This window comes from Salvelinus namaycush, chromosome 19 (genome assembly GCF_016432855.1).
Source record: "Salvelinus namaycush isolate Seneca chromosome 19, SaNama_1.0, whole genome shotgun sequence".
Taxonomy (NCBI): Eukaryota; Metazoa; Chordata; class Actinopteri; order Salmoniformes; family Salmonidae; genus Salvelinus; species Salvelinus namaycush.
The window spans coordinates 15845613-15866613 of NC_052325.1; the positions used below are offsets into that span (position 1 = coordinate 15845613).

A 21001-nucleotide genomic window follows, 5' to 3' on the forward strand; every position below is an offset into this window, starting at 1 on the left:
TCAACGTAGCCTATTTGAAAAATCTTTCCAGCTCTCTCACTTTCGATAACCACTCAGCATGAAAGAGGAAAAAATGTCATGCTCTGATCCGGTGTCATAAAAAAGGCCGACCTGATTACTTCTTATCCCTTGCACGAAATAGCTTACAGCTGTGTCTGTCTGTCCAGAGTTCACTGGCATGGGAAACTGAGGGCCCAGAATATTTTATACAATGTTGCAAGTTTGCTAGCTTGAGCTTCAGGCTGGACACATTAATAGTTGATACAATGTTTCAAGTTCCTTACAGACAGGCCATGCTTAGCCAATGGGATTTATAGGATATTTATTTTTATCCAGATATTTTCCACCTGCGGCCTACAATGCTTTTATTTGTTGGCTTTATGTAGGCTATTTTTACATATTGGCAATAGAAGTTACTTTTAGATTTGTATCATTTTCATTTAGATAGAATTTTGACTTTATAAATTAAATGAAACCGTTCCACGAACATGTGCATATGAACATCATAACTGGCACACAGATCATTAGAAAGAAATCGTAGGATAACTTGGCACTCCAAATGGAAAAGGTTTCCACCCGCTGGTGTAGCCTATTACCAGCAACTTCAGGAGCATAATGGCAGAATCTGTGAGGAAGGAGGAGAGTCTGGTTGGGAACAGGTTTTATTCTTCTGGTTAGGCTATATTGATCTCTGGCTCCCTCTTTAGTAATTTGTGTGTCTTAATGTTTAATTCAGTGCTTAAAGCAGCAGGCGAAGTAGCCTACATAGAGTTGATTTTATTCAAACATAGGGTTTGTCTATATATGGAAAAAGAACAATCGATTGGTCGAAACAACAGACGACTCACGTCGATCAAGATTTTCTTTAGTCGGGGACAGCCCTAGGCAGGTCCTATACTGCAGGATTACATTAGATTAGAGAAGGGCTGATATAGGGAGATGGAGGTGAAGAGGATGAACTGTGAGGGAGAGATGGAGCGTATTTGAAAACAGACAGAGAGAGATAGTGGGGCAAAAATAGAAAGAGTTATAAGAGAGGGAAAGAGGAAATAAGGGAAGCAGGATGAATGGAAAGACAGTGACAGAGAGAGGTGGAGATGGATGGGAAGAGTGTGGAGGGAGAGAGGGATAGATAAATATGAAAGGAGGGAAGCAGACCCTCTACACCCTCTCTTCTTACTGAGTGGGAGTAAAAGGAAATAGGATGGAAAGAGAGGGAGAGGAAGATGAAGAGATCGGGAGGAAAGCTGAAGAGCACTGGCATGGACAGAGAATGAGGATGGAAACTAACGAATTGAGATCGATACAGAAAGAAGGTAGAGCTGAGAGGAAGAGCATATGGATGAGTGTGTCAGGAAAAAAGAAGCCAAAAGAGCGAGAGGGAGGTAGAGAGTGGAGAGAGATGTGAAGAAAGTTAAGGATGCAGAGAGAAAGGCAGAGAGAGATGTGTGTAGGAAGGGATGGAAAGAGAGGAAGTTGAGCGCTGTTCTTGTAAAGTGCTGCGTGCTGTCAGGGCTGCGGCCAAGAATGTGTAAGCCTGCCATCTCCCACTGCCTAATGGGCTCTTTAACGCTGATATAAAGCACCCTCTCTCTGTTTCGTCTCTCTCGCTCTGTCTGTTGTCCCCTTGCTGTCTATCAATTCAAAGGGCTTTATTGGCATTGGAAACGTATGAAATAGATAATAAACAGAAGTGAACAGTAAACATTAAACTCACAACATTTTCAAAGGAAGAGAGACATTTCATATGTCATATTATGGCAGTGTATTATGTACAGTGTTGTGTACAACGATGTGTTAATTAAAGGACAAAAGGGAAAATACATCAACATAAATATGGGTTGTATTTACAACGGTGTTTGTTCTTAACTGGTTGCCCTTTTCTTGTGGCAACAGGTCAAACATCTTGCTGATTTGATGACACACTGTGGTATTTCACCTAATTGATATGGACGTTTATCAAAATTGGATTTGTGAGTCTGTGTAATCTGAGGGAAATACATTGCATTCTAAAATGGATTTAATAAATGTTTTTCCTCATCAATTCACACACAAAACCCCATAATGACAAAGCGAAAACAGATTTTTTGAAAGATTTTATCAGAAATACCTTATTTACATAATTATTCAGACCCTTTGCTATGAGACTCGAATTGAGCTCAGGTGCATCCTGTATCCATTGATCATCCTTGATGTTTCTACAACTTGATTGGAGTCCACCTGTGGTAAATTCAATTGATTGGACATGATTTGGAAAGGTACACACCTGTCTATATAAGGTCCCACCGTTGACAGTGTATGTCAGACTGGGAGGCTAGTCAGTATCGAAGGAAAGATGAACGGAGCAAAGTACAGAGGTCCTTGAGGGAAAAATCTATTCCCCCTCAGGAGACTGAAAAGATTTGGCATGGGTCCTCAGATCCTCAAAAGGTTCTACAGCTGCACCATCGAGAGCATCCTGACGGGTTGCATCACTGCCTGCTATGGCAACTGCTCGGCCTCCAACCGCAAGGCACTACAGAGGGTAGTGTGTATGGCCCAGTACATCACTGGGGCCAAGCTTCCTGCCATCCAGGACCTCTATACCAAGCGGTGTCAGAGGAAGGCCCTAAAAATTGTCAAAGACTCCAGCAACCCTAGTCCTAAACTATTCTCTCTGCTACCGCACGGCAAGCGGTACCGGAGCGCCAAGTCTAGGTCCAAGAGGCTTCTAAACAGCTTCTACCCCCAAACCATAAGACTACTGAACATCTAATTAAATGGCTTCCCAGACTATTTGCATTGACCCCCCCCCCCCACCCACCCACCCATTTTACGCTGCTGCTACTATCAGTTTATTATCTAATGCATAGTCACTTTAATAACTCTACCTACATGTACATATTACCTCGACTAACCGGTGCCCCCGCACATTGACTCTGTACCGGTACCTCGCTATTGTTATTTTACTGCTGCTCTTTAATTATTTGTTACTTTTATAGATTTTTCGGGGGTATTTTTTCTTAAAACTGCATTGTTGGTTAAGGGCTTGTTAGTAGGCATTTCACTGTAAGGTCTACCTACACCTGTTGTATTCGGCGCATGTGACAAATACAATTTTATTTGATGAAAACCTGCTCCAGAGCGCTCAGGACCTCAGACTAGGGCGAAGGTTCAACTTCCAACAGGACAACGACCCTAAGCACACAGCCAAGACAACGCAGGAGTGGATTTGTGGACATGTCTTTGAATGTCCTTGAGTGGCCCAGCCAGAGCCCGGAATTGAACACGATTGAACATCTCTGGAGAGACGTGAAAATAGCTGTGCAGTGACGCTCCCCATCCAACCTGACAGAGCTTGAGAGGCTCTGCAGAGAAGAATGGGAGAAAATCGCCAAATACAGACTTGTAGCGTCATACCCAAGAAGACTCGATGGTGTAATCGCTGCCAAAGGTGCTTCAAGAAAGTACTGAGTAAAGGTTCTGAACACTTATGTAAATGTGATATTTCAGTTAATATATATATTTTTTTTAATTTACCTGTTTTTGCTTTGTCATTATCGGGTATTGTGTGTAGATTGATGAGGGGGGAATGATCTCATCCATTTTAGAATAAGGCTGTAACGTAACAAAATGTGGAAAAAGTCTAAGGGTCTGAATATTTTCCGAATGCACTGTATGTGTCTCTAATATGGTCATACAGCTGGCAGGAGGTTAGGAAGTGCAGCTCAGTTTCCACGTCATTTTGTGGGCAGTGTGCACATAGCCTGTCTTCTCTTGAGAGCCAGGTCTGCCTACGGCTGCCTCTCTCAATAGCAAGGCTATGCTCACTGAGTCTGTACATAGTCAAAGCTTTCCTTCATTTTGGATCAGTCACAGTGGTCAGGTATTCTGCCACTGTGTACTCTCTGTTTAGGGCCACATACCATTCCAGTTTGCTCAATTATTTTTGTTACTTATTTCCAATGTGTCAAGTAATTATCTTTTGGTTTTCTCATGATTTGGTTGGGTCTTATTGTGCTATCTTTCTGTGTCGTATATCTCTCTCTCTTTTCCTCTCCCTTTCTCTGTCATCCCTCTGTCGCCCCTCTCTCTTTCTTTGTTGTCCTTCTCTCTCGCACTTTCTCTGTCTATGCCTCTGAACTCTCTCCCCTGTGTCTCTGAACTCTCTCCCCTGTGTCTCTGATCTCTCTCCCCTGTGTCTCTGAACTCTCTCCCCTGTGTCTCTGAACTCTCTCCCCTGTGTCTCTGAACTCTCTCCCCTGTGTCTCTGAACTCTCTCCCCTGTGTCTTTGAACTCTCTCCCCTGTGTCTCTGAACTCTCTCCCCTGTGTCTCTGAACTCTCTCCCCTGTGTCTCTGAACTCTCTCCCCTGTGTCTCTGAACTCTCTCCCCTGTGTCTCTGAACTCTCTCCCCTGTGTCTCCCCCTCTCTGAACTCTCTCCCCTGTGTCTCTGAACTCTCTCCCCTGTGTCTCTGCCTCTCTGAACTCTCTCCCCTGTGTCTCCCCCTCTCTGAACTCTCTCCCCTGTGTTTCCCCCTCTCTGAACTCTCTCCCCTGTGTCTCCCCCTCTCTGAACTCTCTCTCCTGTGTCTCCCCCTCTCTGAACTCTCTCCCCTGTGTCTCCCCCTCTCAGAACTCTCTCCCCTGTGTCTCCCCTCTCTCAGAACTCTCTCCCCTGTGTCTCCCCCTCTCAGAACTCTCTCCCCTGTGTCTCCCCCTCTCTGAACTCTCTCCCCTGTGTCTCCCCCTCTCTGAACTCTCTCCCCTGTGTCTCCCCCTCTCTGAACTCTCTCCCCTGTGTCTCCCCCTCTCTGAACTCTCTCCCCTGTGTCTCCCCCTCTCTGAACTCTCTCCCCTGCGTCTTCCCCTCTCAGAACTCTCTCCCCTGTGTCTCCCCCTCTCTGAACTCTCTCCCCTGTGTCTCCCCCTCTCTGAACACTCTCCCCTGTGTCTCCCCCTCTCAGAACTCTCTCCCCTGTGTCTCCCCCTCTCAGAACTCTCACCCCTGTGTCTCCCCCTCTCTGAACTCTCTCCCCTGTGTCTCCCCCTCTCTGAACTCTCTCCCCTGTGTCTCCCCCTCTCTGAACTCTCTCCCCTGTGTCTCCCCCTCTCTGAACTCTCTCCCCTGTGTCTCCCCCTCTCAGAACTCTCTCCCCTGTGTCTCCCCCTCTCAGAACTCTCTCCCCTGTGTCTCCCCCTCTCTGAACTCTCTCCCCTGTGTCTCCCCCTCTCTGAACTCTCTCCCCTGTGTCTCCCCCTCTCTGAACTCTCTCCCCTGTGTCTTCCCCTCTCAGAACTCTCTCCCCTGTGTCTCCCCCTCTCAGAACTCTCTCCCCTGTGTCTCCCCCTCTCTGAACTCTCTCCCCTGTGTCTCCCCCTCTCAGAACTCTCTCCCCTGTGTCTCCCCCTCTCAGAACTCTCTCCCCTGTGTCTCCCCCTCTCTGAACTCTCTCCCCTGTGTCTCCCCCTCTCTGAACTCTCTCCCCTGTGTCTCCCCCTCTCTGAACTCTCTCCCCTGTGTCTCCCCCTCTCTGAACTCTCTCCCCTGTGTCTCTCCCTCTCAGAACTCTCTCCCCTGTGTCTCCCCCTCTCAGAACTCTCTCCCCTCTGTCTCCCCCTCTCAGAACTCTCTCCCCTGTGTCTCCCCCTCTCTGAACTCTCTCCCCTGTGTCTCCCCCTCTCTGAACTCTCTCCCCTGTGTCTCCCCCTCTCAGAACTCTCTCCCCTGTGTCTCCGCCTCTCAGAACTCTCTCCCCTGTGTCTCCCCCTCTCAGAACTCTCTCCCCTGTGTCTCCCCCTCTCAGAACTCTCTCCCCTGTGTCTCCCCCTCTCAGAACTCTCTCCCCTGTGTCTCCCCCTCTCAGAACTCTCTCCCCTGTGTCTCCCCCTCTCAGAACTCTCTCCCCTGTGTCTCCCCCTCTCTGAACTCTCTCCCCTGTGTCTCCCCCTCTCAGAACTCTCTCCCCTGTGTCTCCCCCTCTCAGAACTCTCTCCCCTGTGTCTCCCCCTCTCTGAACTCTCTCCCCTGTGTCTCTCCCTCTCAGAACTCTCTCCCCTGTGTCTCTCCCTCTCAGAACTCTCTCCCCTGTGTCTCCCCCTCTCAGAACTCTCTCCCCTCTGTCAGAACTCTCTCCCCTGTGTCTCCCCCTCTCTGAACTCTCTCCCCTGTGTCTCCCCCTCTCTGAACTCTCTCCCCTGTGTCTCCCCCTCTCAGAACTTTCTCCCCTGTGTCTCCCTCTCTCTGAACTCTCTCCCCTGTGTCTCCCCCTCTTAGAACTCTCTCCCCTGTGTCTCCCCCTCTCTGAACTCTCTCCCCTGTGTCTCCCCCTCTCTGAACTCTCTCCCCTGTGTCTCCCCCTCTCTGAACTCTCTCCCCTGTGTCTCCCCCTCTCAGAACTCTCTCCCCTGTGTCTCCCCCTCTCAGAACTCTCTCCCCTGTGTCTCCCCCTCTCAGAACTCTCTCCCCTGTGTCTCCCCCTCTCAGAACTCTCTCCCCTGTGTCTCCCCCTCTCAGAACTCTCTCCCCTGTGTCTCTGCCTCTCAGAACTCTCTCCCCTGTGTCTCCCCCTCTCAGAACTCTCTCCCCTGTGTCTCCCCCTCTCAGAACTCTCTCCCCTGTGTCTCCCCCTCTCAGAACTCTCTCCCCTGTGTCTCCCCCTCTCAGAACTCTCTCCCCTGTGTCTCCCCCTCTCTGAACTCTCTCCCCTGTGTCTCCCCTTCTCAGAACTCTCTCCCCTGTGTCTCCCCCTCTCAGAACTCTCTCCCCGTGTCTCCCCCTCTCTGAACTCTCTCCCCTGTGTCTCTCCCTCTCAGAACTCTCTCCCCTGTGTCTCTCCCTCTCAGAACTCTCTCCCCTGTGTCTCCCCCTCTCAGAACTCTCTCCCCTCTGTCTCCCCCTCTCAGAACTCTCTCCCCTGTGTCTCCCCCTCTCAGAACTCTCTCCCCTGTGTCTCCCCCTCTCTGAACTCTCTCCCCTGTGTCTCCCCCTCTCTGAACTCTCTCCCCTGTGTCTCCCCCTCTCAGAACTCTCTCCCCTGTGTCTCCCCCTCTCAGAACTCTCTCCCCTGTGTCTCCCCCTCTCTGAACTCTCTCCCCTGTGTCTTCCCCTCTTGGAACTCTCTCCCCTGTGTCTCCCCCTCTCTGAACTCTCTCCCCTGTGTCTCCCCCTCTCTGAACTCTCTCCCCTGTGTCTCCCCCTCTCTGAACTCTCTCCCCTGTGTCTCCCCCTCTCTGAACTCTCTCCCCTGTGTCTCCCCCTCTCAGAACTCTCTCCCCTGTGTCTCTCCCTCCAATCTCCTTTACTGTGAAGTATTGAGCTGTGGACGTTTTTGTTGTTGGTGTTCTGTGTTTGGGTGTGTGCGTGCGCGCGCATGTGTGTACCTGTTTGTTTGTTTGTTTGTTTGTTTTGTTTGTTTCCATACATCTTCTCTCACTCTCCTCCATGTGCATCGTCTCTATAATGTAAATTAACGTTTTTTTTCCTTTCTCTCTCACCCTCCCTCCCTCATTCTCCCCTCTCCAGGCTCCATAATGCGTTCTACCCCCAGGATCCAGTGTTCTCTCTTACTTTGCTCCATGTCCTTTCAGCCCCTCTCCATGGCTTGGCCAATGCATTCGTCTTTGGCCTGGACAGAGACACCTGGAGCCAGCTCAGTCCTACAGGCATACAGGTACAACCCTCACCTGAACACTTCTGTTTTTCGCCCTCCCATCTTGTGGTCTAATCATAAGCTTTCCTGGCCCCCTAAACACCTCTCCTCTCTTGTTCAGCGAAATGGTCTAAGTAAATACTTCCTTCCAAATGTCTTTGAAAGTAATGAAATAGTATTTTAACCCAGGTCTGGTGCTGTGTGACTCCACACACTGCTGAGTGGTGGTATTTCAAATCAAATCAAAGTTTATTTGTCACGTGTGCCGAATACAACAGGTGTAGTAGACCTTACAGTGAAATGCCTACTAACAGGCCCTAACCAACAGTGCAATTCTTAAGTAAAAAATAGGTATTAGGTGAACAATAGGTAAGTAAAGAAATAAAAAACAGTAAGAAGACAGTGAAAAATAACAGTAGCGAGGCTACAATTTACTCAGCCCATTTCGCTGAACAAGAGAGGAGAGGTGTTTAGGGGGACAGGAAAGCTTATGATTAGACCACAAGATGGGAGTGAGATTACAGACACATACACACACCCTGCTGTTGTTCTTAATGGAGAGTGAGCACACTCAGAGAGAGAGAGGAGTCAGATGTGACCTTCAACCTAAATGTCAGCGAAGATGTGTGTATCCGCGGAGTGTGTGTTTGTGAGAGAGCGAGACACAGAGAGAGGGGAACAGAGATATAGACCTGATTGTGTCTATGTTTGAGCAACGGGGAGTGAGTGTGTGTGTTTGTGAGAGAGAGAGAGAAACAGAGAAATAGACATATGAGTGTGTCTGTGTTTGAGCAACTGGGAGTTATGTGTTTGTGTGTGCGTGCTCTTTCATGACTAACAGGCAGTTGGTATTCATCATGGCATACGACTCCCACACACATCAGGTGTGAGATTGGTGGGGGGTGGCGTATCCGTAACAGCGTCAAAACATTATTCCCCTCCGCAGCAAGTCCACACTTTCACGCTCTCCCACTCTCTCTCTCTCTCTCTCACCCTCCCACTATTTGTCCTGCTCCCTCTCTGTCTCTCTCTCCCTCTGTCTCTCCCTCTGTTGCTGTCTCTCTTCCTCTGTTTCTATTATGCTATCTCATCCTCTGTCGTTCATATCTCTCCCTCTGTTTCTTTTTCTCTCTCTGTCTAATTCTCTATCTGTCGTTCATATCTCTCTCCTTTGTTAAGCTTTCTCTCTCATCCTCCCCCTCTGTGGCTTGCACTCTCTGTCTCTCCCCCCCTCTCTCCCTCTCTGTGATATTGATCAGTTTTCTAACCATGCGGCTCAACTGCCTGTGGCACTACAATCAGCACACATCTCGGCTCTGCCAAATGTGTGCGTGTCTGTCTCTTTGTGTGCGTGTCTGTCTCTTTGTGTGTGTGTGTGTGTGTGTGTGTGTGTGTGTGTGTGTGTGTGTGTGTGTGTGTGTGTGTGTGTGTGTGTGTGTGTGTGTGTGTGTGTGTGTGTGTGTGTGTGTGTGTGTGTGTGTGTGTGTGTGACTGTTGACTCTGTGAATATGTGTTTCTGTGTGTGATCCTAGTTGGCGCTGCAGTCTCGGCTGTGTGACAGGACGCGTATCAGGGAGTACCATCCTGGGGCGGTGCACTACACACAAGCTGAGCTGGGGGACTTCAGTGACGAGGATGATGATGACACCAATGTCCTTTTCTACTCCCCTGACATGACCCTGAAAGACAGAGGACCCTAAGAGAGAGGCAGACAGACAGACAGAGCAAGCGAGAGATTAATTCTGAGGGGGGATACGTAGGGAGGAAGAGAGAAAGGGAGCGAAGGAGGGATGGTGAGGGGTTTCTGTGGTAGATCTGTCAGGATCCATTATTAATCCACATCCTTTACTATTTAATAACCTCCAACTACACGCACGCACACACACACACACACACACACACACACACACACACACACACACACACACACACACACACACACACACACACACACACACACACACACACACACACACACACACACACACACACTATCCTGCCTTGCTATCTGACTTACACAGCATCGTAACAGAACCAGCGAAGCAGCTATAGTGCTTTAAACAGCCTTCAACCCTAATGCTACACGCTAGCCTGGGTGCCAGTCTGACTCTGCTTCAGTCCTAGTCAACAACTGCAGAGCTGGCTAAGGAAACAACAGACTTTCCTCGTACCCAGGCTAGCATATCACTAGTCCCAAGGGGCTTCCTCTCCTCACCTCCTTTCCTTCATCTGCACTGATCTGAAAAGACAGGATAGGTGAAAGCAAAATGTGTGTTTAATGTTCAAAGGAGAGGAAAACAGTTAAGACTATTGACATGTACCCAGGTACTGCACAGTCACTTGGCTTACTGAGCTCTCCATGTTATTTTTACATTAATTTTTTTGTTGTCATTTAGCAGACGCTCTTATCCAGAGCGATTTACAGGCGCAATTAGGGTTGAGTGCCTTGCTCAAGGACACATCGACAGATTTTTCACCAAGTCGGCTCGTGGATTTGCACCAGCGACCTTTCGGTTACTGGCCCAACACTCTTAACCTCTAGACTACCTGCAGCGTATGCTATTAGCTTGTGTTTATTGTGTTATTTATGGCTTATTTTTTATACTGTATGACTACTGTTAGCAAATCCCTCCCAAGAACATGTTGCGATCACGATAATGCCCAGCATTATATGTGACTTACTGAGCTCTGAGGGGTATAATACAACGCAAGTTAAACAAGTTAGCTAGCTAACTTACCTGAATAGTCTGACATAACTTTTTATTTTTTTAGAAAGATAAGCTTGAAATGGGCATGGTCTAATTGACTCGACAACCAAAACGCAAATCTAAGTTTAGCTTTCTTAATTAACCAGAAAATCAGTAGTTATTTCTGGTTGTTTATCAGTTAGCAGGCTAACTCATTGATCCTGCTTTGTAGTATACCCCTCTGTTGCTAATGCTACAGTAGCTGACCATACAGCTTCTCTAACTCAACTCAACATGCAAAAAAGGCCTCAATTCAAAACAGACAGATAAATGGAGGGAGGAAAAAATGTAAAGAAGGGGAGGGGGTGATGGAATTGTGAAACCAAGATAGAGGAGAGGGAGCAAGAGATATCTTAGAACAATTCATGTCCCAACGATAGCTGGGGATTTAAACGAACAAAATCCAGTATTTGAACCGTTTAACTTCTATCATATCTGTTGTTGTCTTTACATATGTTATTACTAATGTTGCTACTCTTGTAAAACGTCCATTGTTTTTCGTACTTTTATGCATCTGTATGTTGTTTTTCCATGAAATGCTGTGGTCCGCCCACAGGTTTGAGTTTGTTTGATAAACTGTTATACTGTATTTATAAGAGACAATGTACTGTATATATATTAGTGTATACGCTATATTTTTGTATGGATGCTTTTGACTGGAATGTGAAAAGGTTAACTTGACCCCTAAATGGTCTCCATGTCCTGCTGTTTAGGCCTCAATGGGGGTGGAAGCAGTAAAATTGATCACGCACACACTCTTAAAATGTGTCTCACACACTTACACTCTTTCTTTGATGCCTGTCTCACACAAATGCATGTACACAAACACACACACACACTTTGACACAGTCACCTGTCTCTTTGATGTAGCGGCTGCCACAAGGACAGTAGGAGCCTCTGACGGCCTGTCATTTACCTTCGACACTATGTCATTGGCTGACATCTAGAGAACCGCAATGTGATTAGCAGGCTATTAGAGGTGCTGTGTGGTTGACGGGTTGATGAAAAGAGAGATGTGATTTTGCTGAACATCCTGACAAGAATGTCGCTCCTTTCCCAAATCAACCCCATAGCCCCAGTGCACTTATGGAGAACTGGATAGCTATTAGTGAAACAGTCATCTACACAAGTGCATAGGAGGTATGGGTCAAGGGGTCAATTTGGGGATGCGCATATAGACCTAACACAGAATCCTATCTACACATAATTATACAGTCCCCTTTCAAACCACATACAATCGCTGCACCAATCCTAGTTTAGGCATATGTCTATTGTTCTGCTGTACACTCCATCTAATAAACAAGCAGGATACACATTTCACCAGTGGCTGTGTTTATTCTCCTGTCACATTGTCAGCCTTGTCAATCATGAATCATATATAGGGAAATAGAGTAACACAACACTGTGTGTGCGTGCCAAATCGTGTCTCGAGGGTTGTAGAATAATGGATATTAATTATTCTGCTAACCCCATTGGCCTCTGCCATGTCTCCAAATCTGGTTAACTGGATTTTGATTTATGAAAAAGTGTCCATGGTCCTCCAGAAATCTACCCCCACCACTCCATTTGAACGTCTCTGTAAAAAAAAAAAAAAGTCCCGCGAAGTGCCTGGAAATAAAAATCTCATTGTCACACGGGAATAATTATTCCCCCAGTATCGCTGCATGTGATGGAATTGGATACTACTGAACATTCGCAGATCACAGGCATGGCTGCACGCACTGCGTACTATAGCCTCGCCTCTCTGCCACCGAGTCACTTCTAGTAGGTCTCGTCAGAGTAGTCCTAGCGTATAGAGAGTTTAACAGTCTGGTAGAATGTGTTTGAAAGAGTGCGTGTGATAGAAATAGACAGTAGCCTATGTGGGAGAGAAAGAGACCGATAGATCGCGTGTTTGTCTGTGTGTCACAATGGGAGAGAGAGCGCGCAGTGTTTGGCGACACGCAGGATTCGGAGAGAAACGTTGTTTGGACGGTTGCCTTGACCCAGGGGTGACGCACGGTGCCTTGCAGTCAGTAGGCTGGCTAGTACACAGAGGGAGAATAACTACGCCATGGCTGAAGTCAACCTCATATGAGGCGGGGGCATTAATAGCCTTCCATTTTGGGGCTCGCACAAACTCAACTTCCCGATAGAGGCCAACTGGGAATGGTGCCTCGCTTTCTCAATTCAATTAAAATGTGCTTTATTGGCATGGAAAACAAGCTATGTTTACATTGCCAAAGCAAGCGAAAAAACAATAAACAAATGTGAAATAAGGAATCAGGAATTAACGGTAGCCTAAACTTTAGGGTAGTAGTAGTAGGGGGTAACTGCCCCCCATAATTCACATAAAGACCACAAGATATCACCAAATTATTTTCCCAAAACTTTTCCCTGCTGTCACTGTTCTTGCTGAACAAAACTTTTCCTCTGTCATCACAATTTTTGGAGATATTTCTACAAACGATTGGTGGTAAGTTGATCTCTTTTTGTTTTTTAAGTTGTAGATATATTCCAATGAAGTTAGATCTATATATATTTTTGTAAATATAAACGTAGGAAAGCCTTAAGATAAATAATCCACTTGCTTTTGAGTAAAGTAGTAATATGTTGGATGAGGGTCACTTTCCTGACCAAGGTCCTTCTTCCCCTGATTGCTCAGTTTCTCACACAAATCAAGGAACCTACCAGGTACAACCTGAAATCCGTAACCATGGGCACAATATTAGATATCACCCTGACCAACCTGCCCTCTAAATACACCTCTGCTGTCTTCAACCAGGATCTCAGCGATCACTGCCTTATTGTCTGTGTGAGTACTGGGTTCGCGGTCAAATGACCACCTCTCATCACTATCAAACGCTCCCTAAAACACTAAAGCGAGCAGGCCTTTCTAATCGACCTGGCCCGGGTATCCTGGAAGGATATTGACCTCGTCCCGTCAGTAGAGGATGCCTGGTTGCTCTTCAAAAGTGCTTTCCTCTCCATCTTAAATAAACATGCCCCATTCAAAAAATGTAGAACTAAGAACAGATATAGCCCTTGGTTCACCCCAGACTTGACTGCCCTTGACCAGCACAAAAACATCCTGTGGCGTTCTGCATTAGCATCAAATAGCCCCCGTGATATGCAACTTTTCATGGAAGTCTGGAACCAAATACTCAGTCAATTAGGAAAGCTAAGGATAGCTTTTTCAAACAGAAATGTGCTTCCTGTAGCACTAATTTCAAAAAGTTTTTGGACACTGTAAAGTCCATGGAGAATAAGAGCACCTCCTCCCAGCTGCCGACTGCACTGAGGATAGGAAACACTGTCACCACCGATAAATCCACGATAATCGATCATTTCAAGAAGCATTTTTCCACGGCTGGCCATGCTTTCCACCTGGCTACCCCAACCCTGGCCAACATCTCAGCACCCCCTGCAGCAACTTGCCGAACCCCCGCGCCCCCTCTTCTCCTTCACCCAAATCCAGACAGCTGATGTTCTGAAAGAGCTGCAAAATCTGGATCCCTACAAATCAGCTGGGCTAGACAATCTGGACCCTCTCTTTCTAAAATTTTCCACCGAAATTGTTGCAACTCCTATTACTAGCCCATTCAACCTCTCTTTCGTGTCATCTGAGATCCCCATAGATTGGAAAGCTGCCGCGGTCATCCCCCGATTTCATAGGGGGAGACACTCAAGGCCCAAACTGTTCTAGACCTATATCCATCCTGCCCTGCCTTTCAAAAATCTTTGAAAGCCAAGTTAATAAACAGATCTCCGACCATTTCGAATACCACCGTACCTTCTCCACTATGCAATCTGGTTTCCGAGCTGGTCATGGGTGCACCTCAGCCACGCTCAAGGTCCTAAACGATATCATAACCGCCATCGATAAAAGACAACACTGTGCAGCCGTCTTCATCGACCTGGCCAAGGCTTTCGACTCTGTCAATTACCGCATTCTTATCGGCAGACTCAAAAGCCTTGGCTTCTCAAATGACTGCCAACTACCTCTCAGATAGAGTTCAGTGTGTCAAATCGGAGGGCCTGTTGTGCGGACCTCTGGCAGTCTCTATGGGGGTGCCACACGGTTCAATTCTCGGGCCGACTCTTTTCTCTGTATATATCAATTGTGTCGCTCTAGCTGCTGGTGATTCTCTGATCCACCTCTACGCAGACAACACCATTCTGTATACTTCTGGCTCTTCCTTGGACACTGCTAACAAACCTTCAAACGAGCTTCAACGACATACAACACTTCCGTGGCCTCCAACTGCTTTAAATGCTAGTAAAACTAAGTGCATGCTCTTCAACCGATTGCTGCCCGCACCCTCCTACCCGACTAGCATCACTACTCTGGACGGTTCTGACCTAGAATATGTGGACAACTACAAATACCTAGGTGTCTGGTTAGACTGTAAACTCTCCTTCCAGACTCATATTAAACATCTCCATTCCAAAAATAAATCTAGAATCGGCTTCCTATTTCGCAAAACAAAGCCTCCTTCACTCATGCCCCAAAACATACCCTTGTAAAACTGACCATCCTACTGATCCTTGACTTTGGCGATGTAATTTACAAAATAGCCTCCAACACCATTCTACTCAGCAAACTGGATGTAGTCTATCACAGTGCCATCTGTTTTATCACCAAAGCCACATATACTACCCACCACTGCAACCTTTATGCTCTCGTTGGCTGGCCCTTGCTACATATCCGTCGCCAAACTCACTGACTCCAGGTCATCTGTAAGTCTTTGCTAGGTAAAGCCCCGCCTTATCTCAGCTCACTGGTCACCATAGCAACACCCACCCGTAGCACGCACTCCAGCAGGTACATTGCACTGGTCATCCCCAAATCCAACACTTCCTTTGGCCGCCTTTCCTTCCAGTTCTCTGCTGCCAATGACTGGAACGAACTGCACAAATCTCTGAAGCTGGAGTCTTATATCTCACTCTCTAACTTTAAGCATCAACTGTCTGAGCAGCTTACCGATCACTGTACCTGTACACAGCCAATCTGTAAATAGCACACCCAACTACCTCATCCACATATTGTTACTTACCCTCTTGCTCTATTGCACCCCAGTATCTCTACTTGCACATCATCATCTGCACATCTATCACTCCAGTATTAATGCTAAATTGTAATTATTTTCGCCTCTAGGGCCTATTTATTGCCTACCTCCCTACTCTTCTACATTTGCACACACTGTACATATATTCTTCTATTTTTATTTTGTTTTATTGACTACGTTTGTTTATGTGTAACTCTGTGTTGTTGTTTTTGTCTCACTGCTTTGCTTTATCTTGGCCAGGTCGCAGATGTAAATGAGAACTTGTTCTCAACTGTTCTACCTGGTTAAATAAAGGTGAAAAAAATGATTATAATAATAAACTGAGCAATCAGGGGAAGAAGGGCCTTGGTCAAAAGTGGTTCCAAACTTCTTCCATTTAAGAATGATAGAGGCCACTGTTCTTGGGGATCTTCAATGCTGCAGAAATGTTTTGTTACCCTTCCCCAGATTTGTGTGTGCCTTTCCAAATCATGTACAATCAATTGAATTTACCTCAGGTGGACTCCAAAGATGATCAATGGAAACAATTTCGAGTCTCATAGAAAAAGGTCTGAATACTTATGTAAAAAAGGTATTTCAATCAAGTTTATTTTATATAGCCCTTCGTACATCAGCTAATATCTCGAAGTGCTGTACAGAAATATTTCTGTTTTTCTATGTAATACTGTAACAACCCTGAGTTTATAAGCGAGGAAATCGACTCTGCCGCTTGAGCATGCTTTTGCGGCACAGTCGATAACGCGCTGGACTTTGGGCTAGAAGGTCAAGGGTTCGAGACCTGCTCCCTGCCTGTTTCATTACATTGGTGTCAGAAGTGATCGGACCTTGCATTCACGACAGTGCATGTGCTTGGCCGGTGAGCGCGTTCCTGTAAGTAGAGTCGCAAGCTAGCGCGAGGACGCGCTCTTTGAAAGGAGGGAGTAGTGTAAAGACCCTGGGTTTATAAGCGCGGAAATCGACTGCCGCTTGAGCATGCTTTTGCGGCACAGTCGATAGCGCGCGGGTCTTCGGGCTAGAAGGTTGAGGGTTCGAGACCTGCTCCCTGCTGTTTTCGCTTTGTCATTATGGTGTATTGTGTGTAGATTGATGAGGAAATGTTTTTATTTGATCCATTTTAGAATAAGGCTGTAACGTAACAAAATGTGAAAAAGTCAAGGGGTCTAAATACTTTCCAAATGCACTGTAGGCTAATTTACTGATTTCCCTCTAGCATAAATATTTTTAGGCCTATTCTCTTGCACGAGTTGCTTCTGCCCCACGCTGGGAACTGCTCGGCAAACTGCCCTATAATGGGGCCTATGCGGTTCTAAATAGGGGGTTTCCTCATCGGGGAGTTCCCAGCGTTCTTTCCACTCTTGGTTCAACTGCCTGTCAGTGTCAGAGTTGGTTGGTTGATTGATAATACAATGACGAACAACGTGCAGATCTAGATTATTAGATTTCTATAAATCAATCCCCCTTCGCCCGCTCGCCCGGCTGTCAGTCTCTGCGTGCTTGTGAGGGCTGCACAAGCTGGGTGAGGAACTGCATGAAATGTAGTGACTCGTCTCTCTCTCACACACGTACTCAACACACACAGCACGGGCTAGTTTGTTTGCTTGTGGTGTGTGTGAGTGAGTAGTGAGTGGGTGGGTGTTTGTGTGTGTAGCCTATCTCTGTGTTTCGTGTGCACAGCACTAACTAATTCCAATACCATGCATATGATTATGGCTGTATTATGTTGTCTTGGGGTAAAAAGCCCACCAGGGTTAAACACCCCTCCTGTAATTCTCACAGAAACCACTTTGTCACACATTTTTTCTTAACACTTGCTCAACTAAAAATGTAATCTCTCATCTCAATTTAAGTCAATCCAACAAAACGATGTTAAGCTAAATTGATCTAATATTTTATCATTTAGAAAAAGTTATATATATATATATAATCTAATGAAATTAGATTTATAACAATTTTTTTATAAACCAGTAGGGGAGCCTAAAGATAAATAATCAGAAATGCCCCCAGGGCAATCCAATGCATATCAATAGTACTCTATACAGTGCCTTCAGAAAGTATTCACACCCATGTTGTGGTACAGCCTGAATTTCAAATTGATTACATTTAGATTGTGTGTCACTGATCTACACACAATATCCCATAATGTCAGAGTGGAATTATATATATTTTTTTTTACAAATGAAAAGCTGAAATGTCTTGAGTCAAGTATTCAACCCCTTTGTTATGGCAAGCCTAAAAAAGTCCAGATTTGCTTAACAGGTCAGATAAGTTGCATGGACTCACTCTGCGTGCAATAATGGTGTTTGACATGATTTTTGAATGACTACCTCATCTCTGTACCCCACACATACAATTATCTGTAAGGTCCCTCAGTGAATTTCAAGCACAGATTCAGCAACAAAGACCAGGGAGGTTTTCCAATGCCTCGCAAAGAAGGGCATCTATTGGTATATGGGTAAACATGTGAAAAAGCAGACATTAAATATCCCTTTGAGCATGGTTAAGTTATTAATTACACTTTGGATTGTGTATCAAAACACCCAATCACTACAAAGATACAGGACTCCTTCCTAACTCAGTTGATGGAGAGGAAGGAAACCGCTCAGGGATTTCACCATGAGACCAATGGTGATTTTAAACCATTTACAGAGTTTATTGGCTGTGATAGGAGGAAACTGAGGATCTATCAACATAATTGTAGTTACACCACAATACTAACGAAAATGACAGAGTAATAAGAAGGAAGCCTGTACAGAAGAAAAATATTCCAAAACATGCATCCTGTTTGCAATAAACTAAAACTACAAAAAATGTGGCAAAGAAATATTTAAATGTCCTGAATACAAAGTGTTATGTTTGGGGCAAATCAAACACAACACATCACTGAGTATCACTCTTCATATCTTCAAACGTGGTGGTGGCTGCATCATGTTATGGGTATGCTTGTCATCGGCAAGGACTAGGTCGTTTTTAGGATAAAAAGAAACGGAATAGACCTAAACACAGGCAAAATCCTAGAGGAAAACCTGTTTGTCTGCTTTCCAACAGACACTGGGAGACAAATTCACCTTTCAGCAGGACAATAACCTAAAACACAAGGCCAATATACACTGGAGTTGCTAACTAAGACGCCATTGAATGTTCAATAGTGGCCTAGTTACAGTTTCAACTTAAATCGGCTTGAAAATCTATGGCAAGACTTGAAAATGGCTGTCTAGCAATGATCAACAACCAACTTGACAGAGCTTGAAGAATACTAAAAAGAAAAATGGGCAAATATTGTACAATCCAGGTTTGCAAAGTTCTTAGAGACTTACCCAGAAAGACTTAAAGCTGTAATCGCTGCCAAAGGGGATTTTAACGTATTGACTCAGGGGGTTGAATACTTATCTAAACAAATTATATTAGTGTTTTATTTTCTATTCACATTTTTTTTTAAAATATTTCTTCCACTTTGACAGAGTATTTTGTGTAGATCGTTGACAAAAAAAGGACAATTAAATACATTTTAATCCCACAAAATGTTGAAAAAGTCAAGGGGGCTGAATACTTTCTGAAGGCACTGTATCAGCATTTTCCAAATCATGTCCAAATAATCTATAAGTAATTTCATTGATTTACATCATCCATTTTTTGATACTTTAGGATGATTTGGACAGGAAGCACAGAAATTAAAATAGGGACCTTAATAAATCAAAACCTTTTAGTAGTGAGGTGTGCAATGCCATTTGGTTTCGATATTTGACCTATTTAATTAAAATAAGGTACCTAGACTTTAGCTTTTAAGAGTCAATTACTGTAACATGTCTAAATTAAACATATAGCATTTATTTAACACTCTTTCAGGAGGCATTTTGCCCTATGGGGGGGGGGGGGGGGGGGGGGGGGGGGGTAGTGGCGCAAAACGCCCCCTTTCTAAAGTATCTGTTTTTATCAAATAACAAAAAATAATAATTCATCCCTTCAACATGTGTTTTCGTAAGGATAGCAAATATGCACATATCTATATCTTACTGAACGTTGCCTTTTTGTAAAAAAATATACATTTTTCCTTAAGGGGGGGCGTTTTCCCCCATCATGCCCTAACGTGCCTCGTCTGGTCTTGTGTTATACAGGCTCTATAGAGGTCCATTTAAATCCCAAATGCGGTAAAACGAGCCCCCACCCACCCACACACACACACACACACACACACACACACACACACACACACACACACACACACACACAGTCTATATGTTTCCCTCGTCTGCCGACCGCCGTCACCGCCCCAGATACCAGCTGCCGCCTCTCGAGCCGCGGACATTTATCTGCTGCGGTGGAGCCTGAACGGAAAGGAGAGCGAGGGAATGAGAGGGGGGGGGGGGGGGGGGGGGGTGGAAATGAACCAGCGAGAGGGAAGATGGAAGGGCGGAGATGAGAGCTCCGTTATGGAAACGTACTCCGTTTTTCCGTCTCGAGCGCCTCTCTCTCAATTCAGTTAAATTCAAATGGGCTTTATTCGAATCGGAAACACGTGTTTACATTGCCAGAGCAAGTGAAATAAACAAAAGTGAGATGACTCAAAGCAACATCAACTAAAGAATATTGCGCACTATCATGCCTTCTCTCCTGCCATGGCTAATCGCAGTAGTACGGGAAGGGAGTGAAGCGCCGGAGGCCTCTCGGAGCTCGGTAGCGCCAATGTGTTTATGAGCGTGTTTGTGTGTGTGTTCATTTGAAAGAGAAGGAGAGAGGCGGAAACTGAGCTGCACTTCCTAACCTCCTGCCAAATGTATGACCATATTTCCCTCAGATAACCCAGACCCACAAATAATTAGAAAACAAATACAATTTTGATAAACTCCCATATCTATTGGGTGAAATACCACAGTGTGCAATCACAGCAGCAAGATTTGTGACCTGTTGCCACAAGAAAGGGGCAACAAGTGAGGAACAAACAACGTTCTAAATACAACCTATAGTTATGTTTATTTTCCCTTTTGTACATCATTACAACACTGTATATAGACATAATATGACATTTGAAATGTCTTTATTCTTTTGGAAGTTTTGTGAGTGTAATGTTTACTGTTCATTTTTTATAGTTTATTTCACTTTTGGTTATTATCTATTTGACTTGCTTTGGCAATGTAAACATATGGTTCCCTTGCCAATAAAGCCCGTTAAATTGGAATTGAGAGGGAGTGTGCGCAGCCTGACAGCTCAGCCAGAGTGGGGAGAGAGGCGGAATAGGGGGGGCTGAGAGGGTGGGTGGGTGGGTGGCGTGGTCACGAGCGGAACTCTACAGAGCTCTCCCAGAGCGAGGGAGGGAAGGGGGCGAGCTTCGCTGCACTATATAAGGCAAGTGGTCTGCTCAGAATGCTTGAAAGCCAGGCTAATCTTTTTTGTCTTTTGACATTTTTAGGGAACCCTGCTAATTATAGGTTATTTGATTACAGACCATTTTAATTTCATCCCAATAAAGCTCGTTTTCTACATATTTAAATGTCCACACCTGGTGTCGCAGGTCTAAATCAGTCCCTGATTTGAAGGGAACAATGAAAAAATGCAGTGGAACTGGCTTCAAGTTCCAGA

The 21001-nt window shown here is 45.5% G+C and overlaps 1 protein-coding gene across 1 annotated transcript in view; it reads left to right on the forward strand.

Annotated features, from left to right (window-relative positions):
- The window catches only part of si:dkey-100n23.5 (cyclic AMP receptor-like protein A), a 105217-nt gene extending 93524 nt beyond the window's left edge, over nucleotides 1-11693 (forward strand). The window contains exons 12-13 of the mRNA XM_039014587.1: nucleotides 7506-7653; nucleotides 9165-11693. Of these exons, the coding sequence (XP_038870515.1) occupies nucleotides 7506-7653; nucleotides 9165-9332 (316 nt within the window). The 3' untranslated portion in view covers nucleotides 9333-11693. The remainder of the gene's footprint in view (nucleotides 1-7505; nucleotides 7654-9164) is intronic.
- Nucleotides 11694-21001: the final 9308 nt, after the last annotated feature.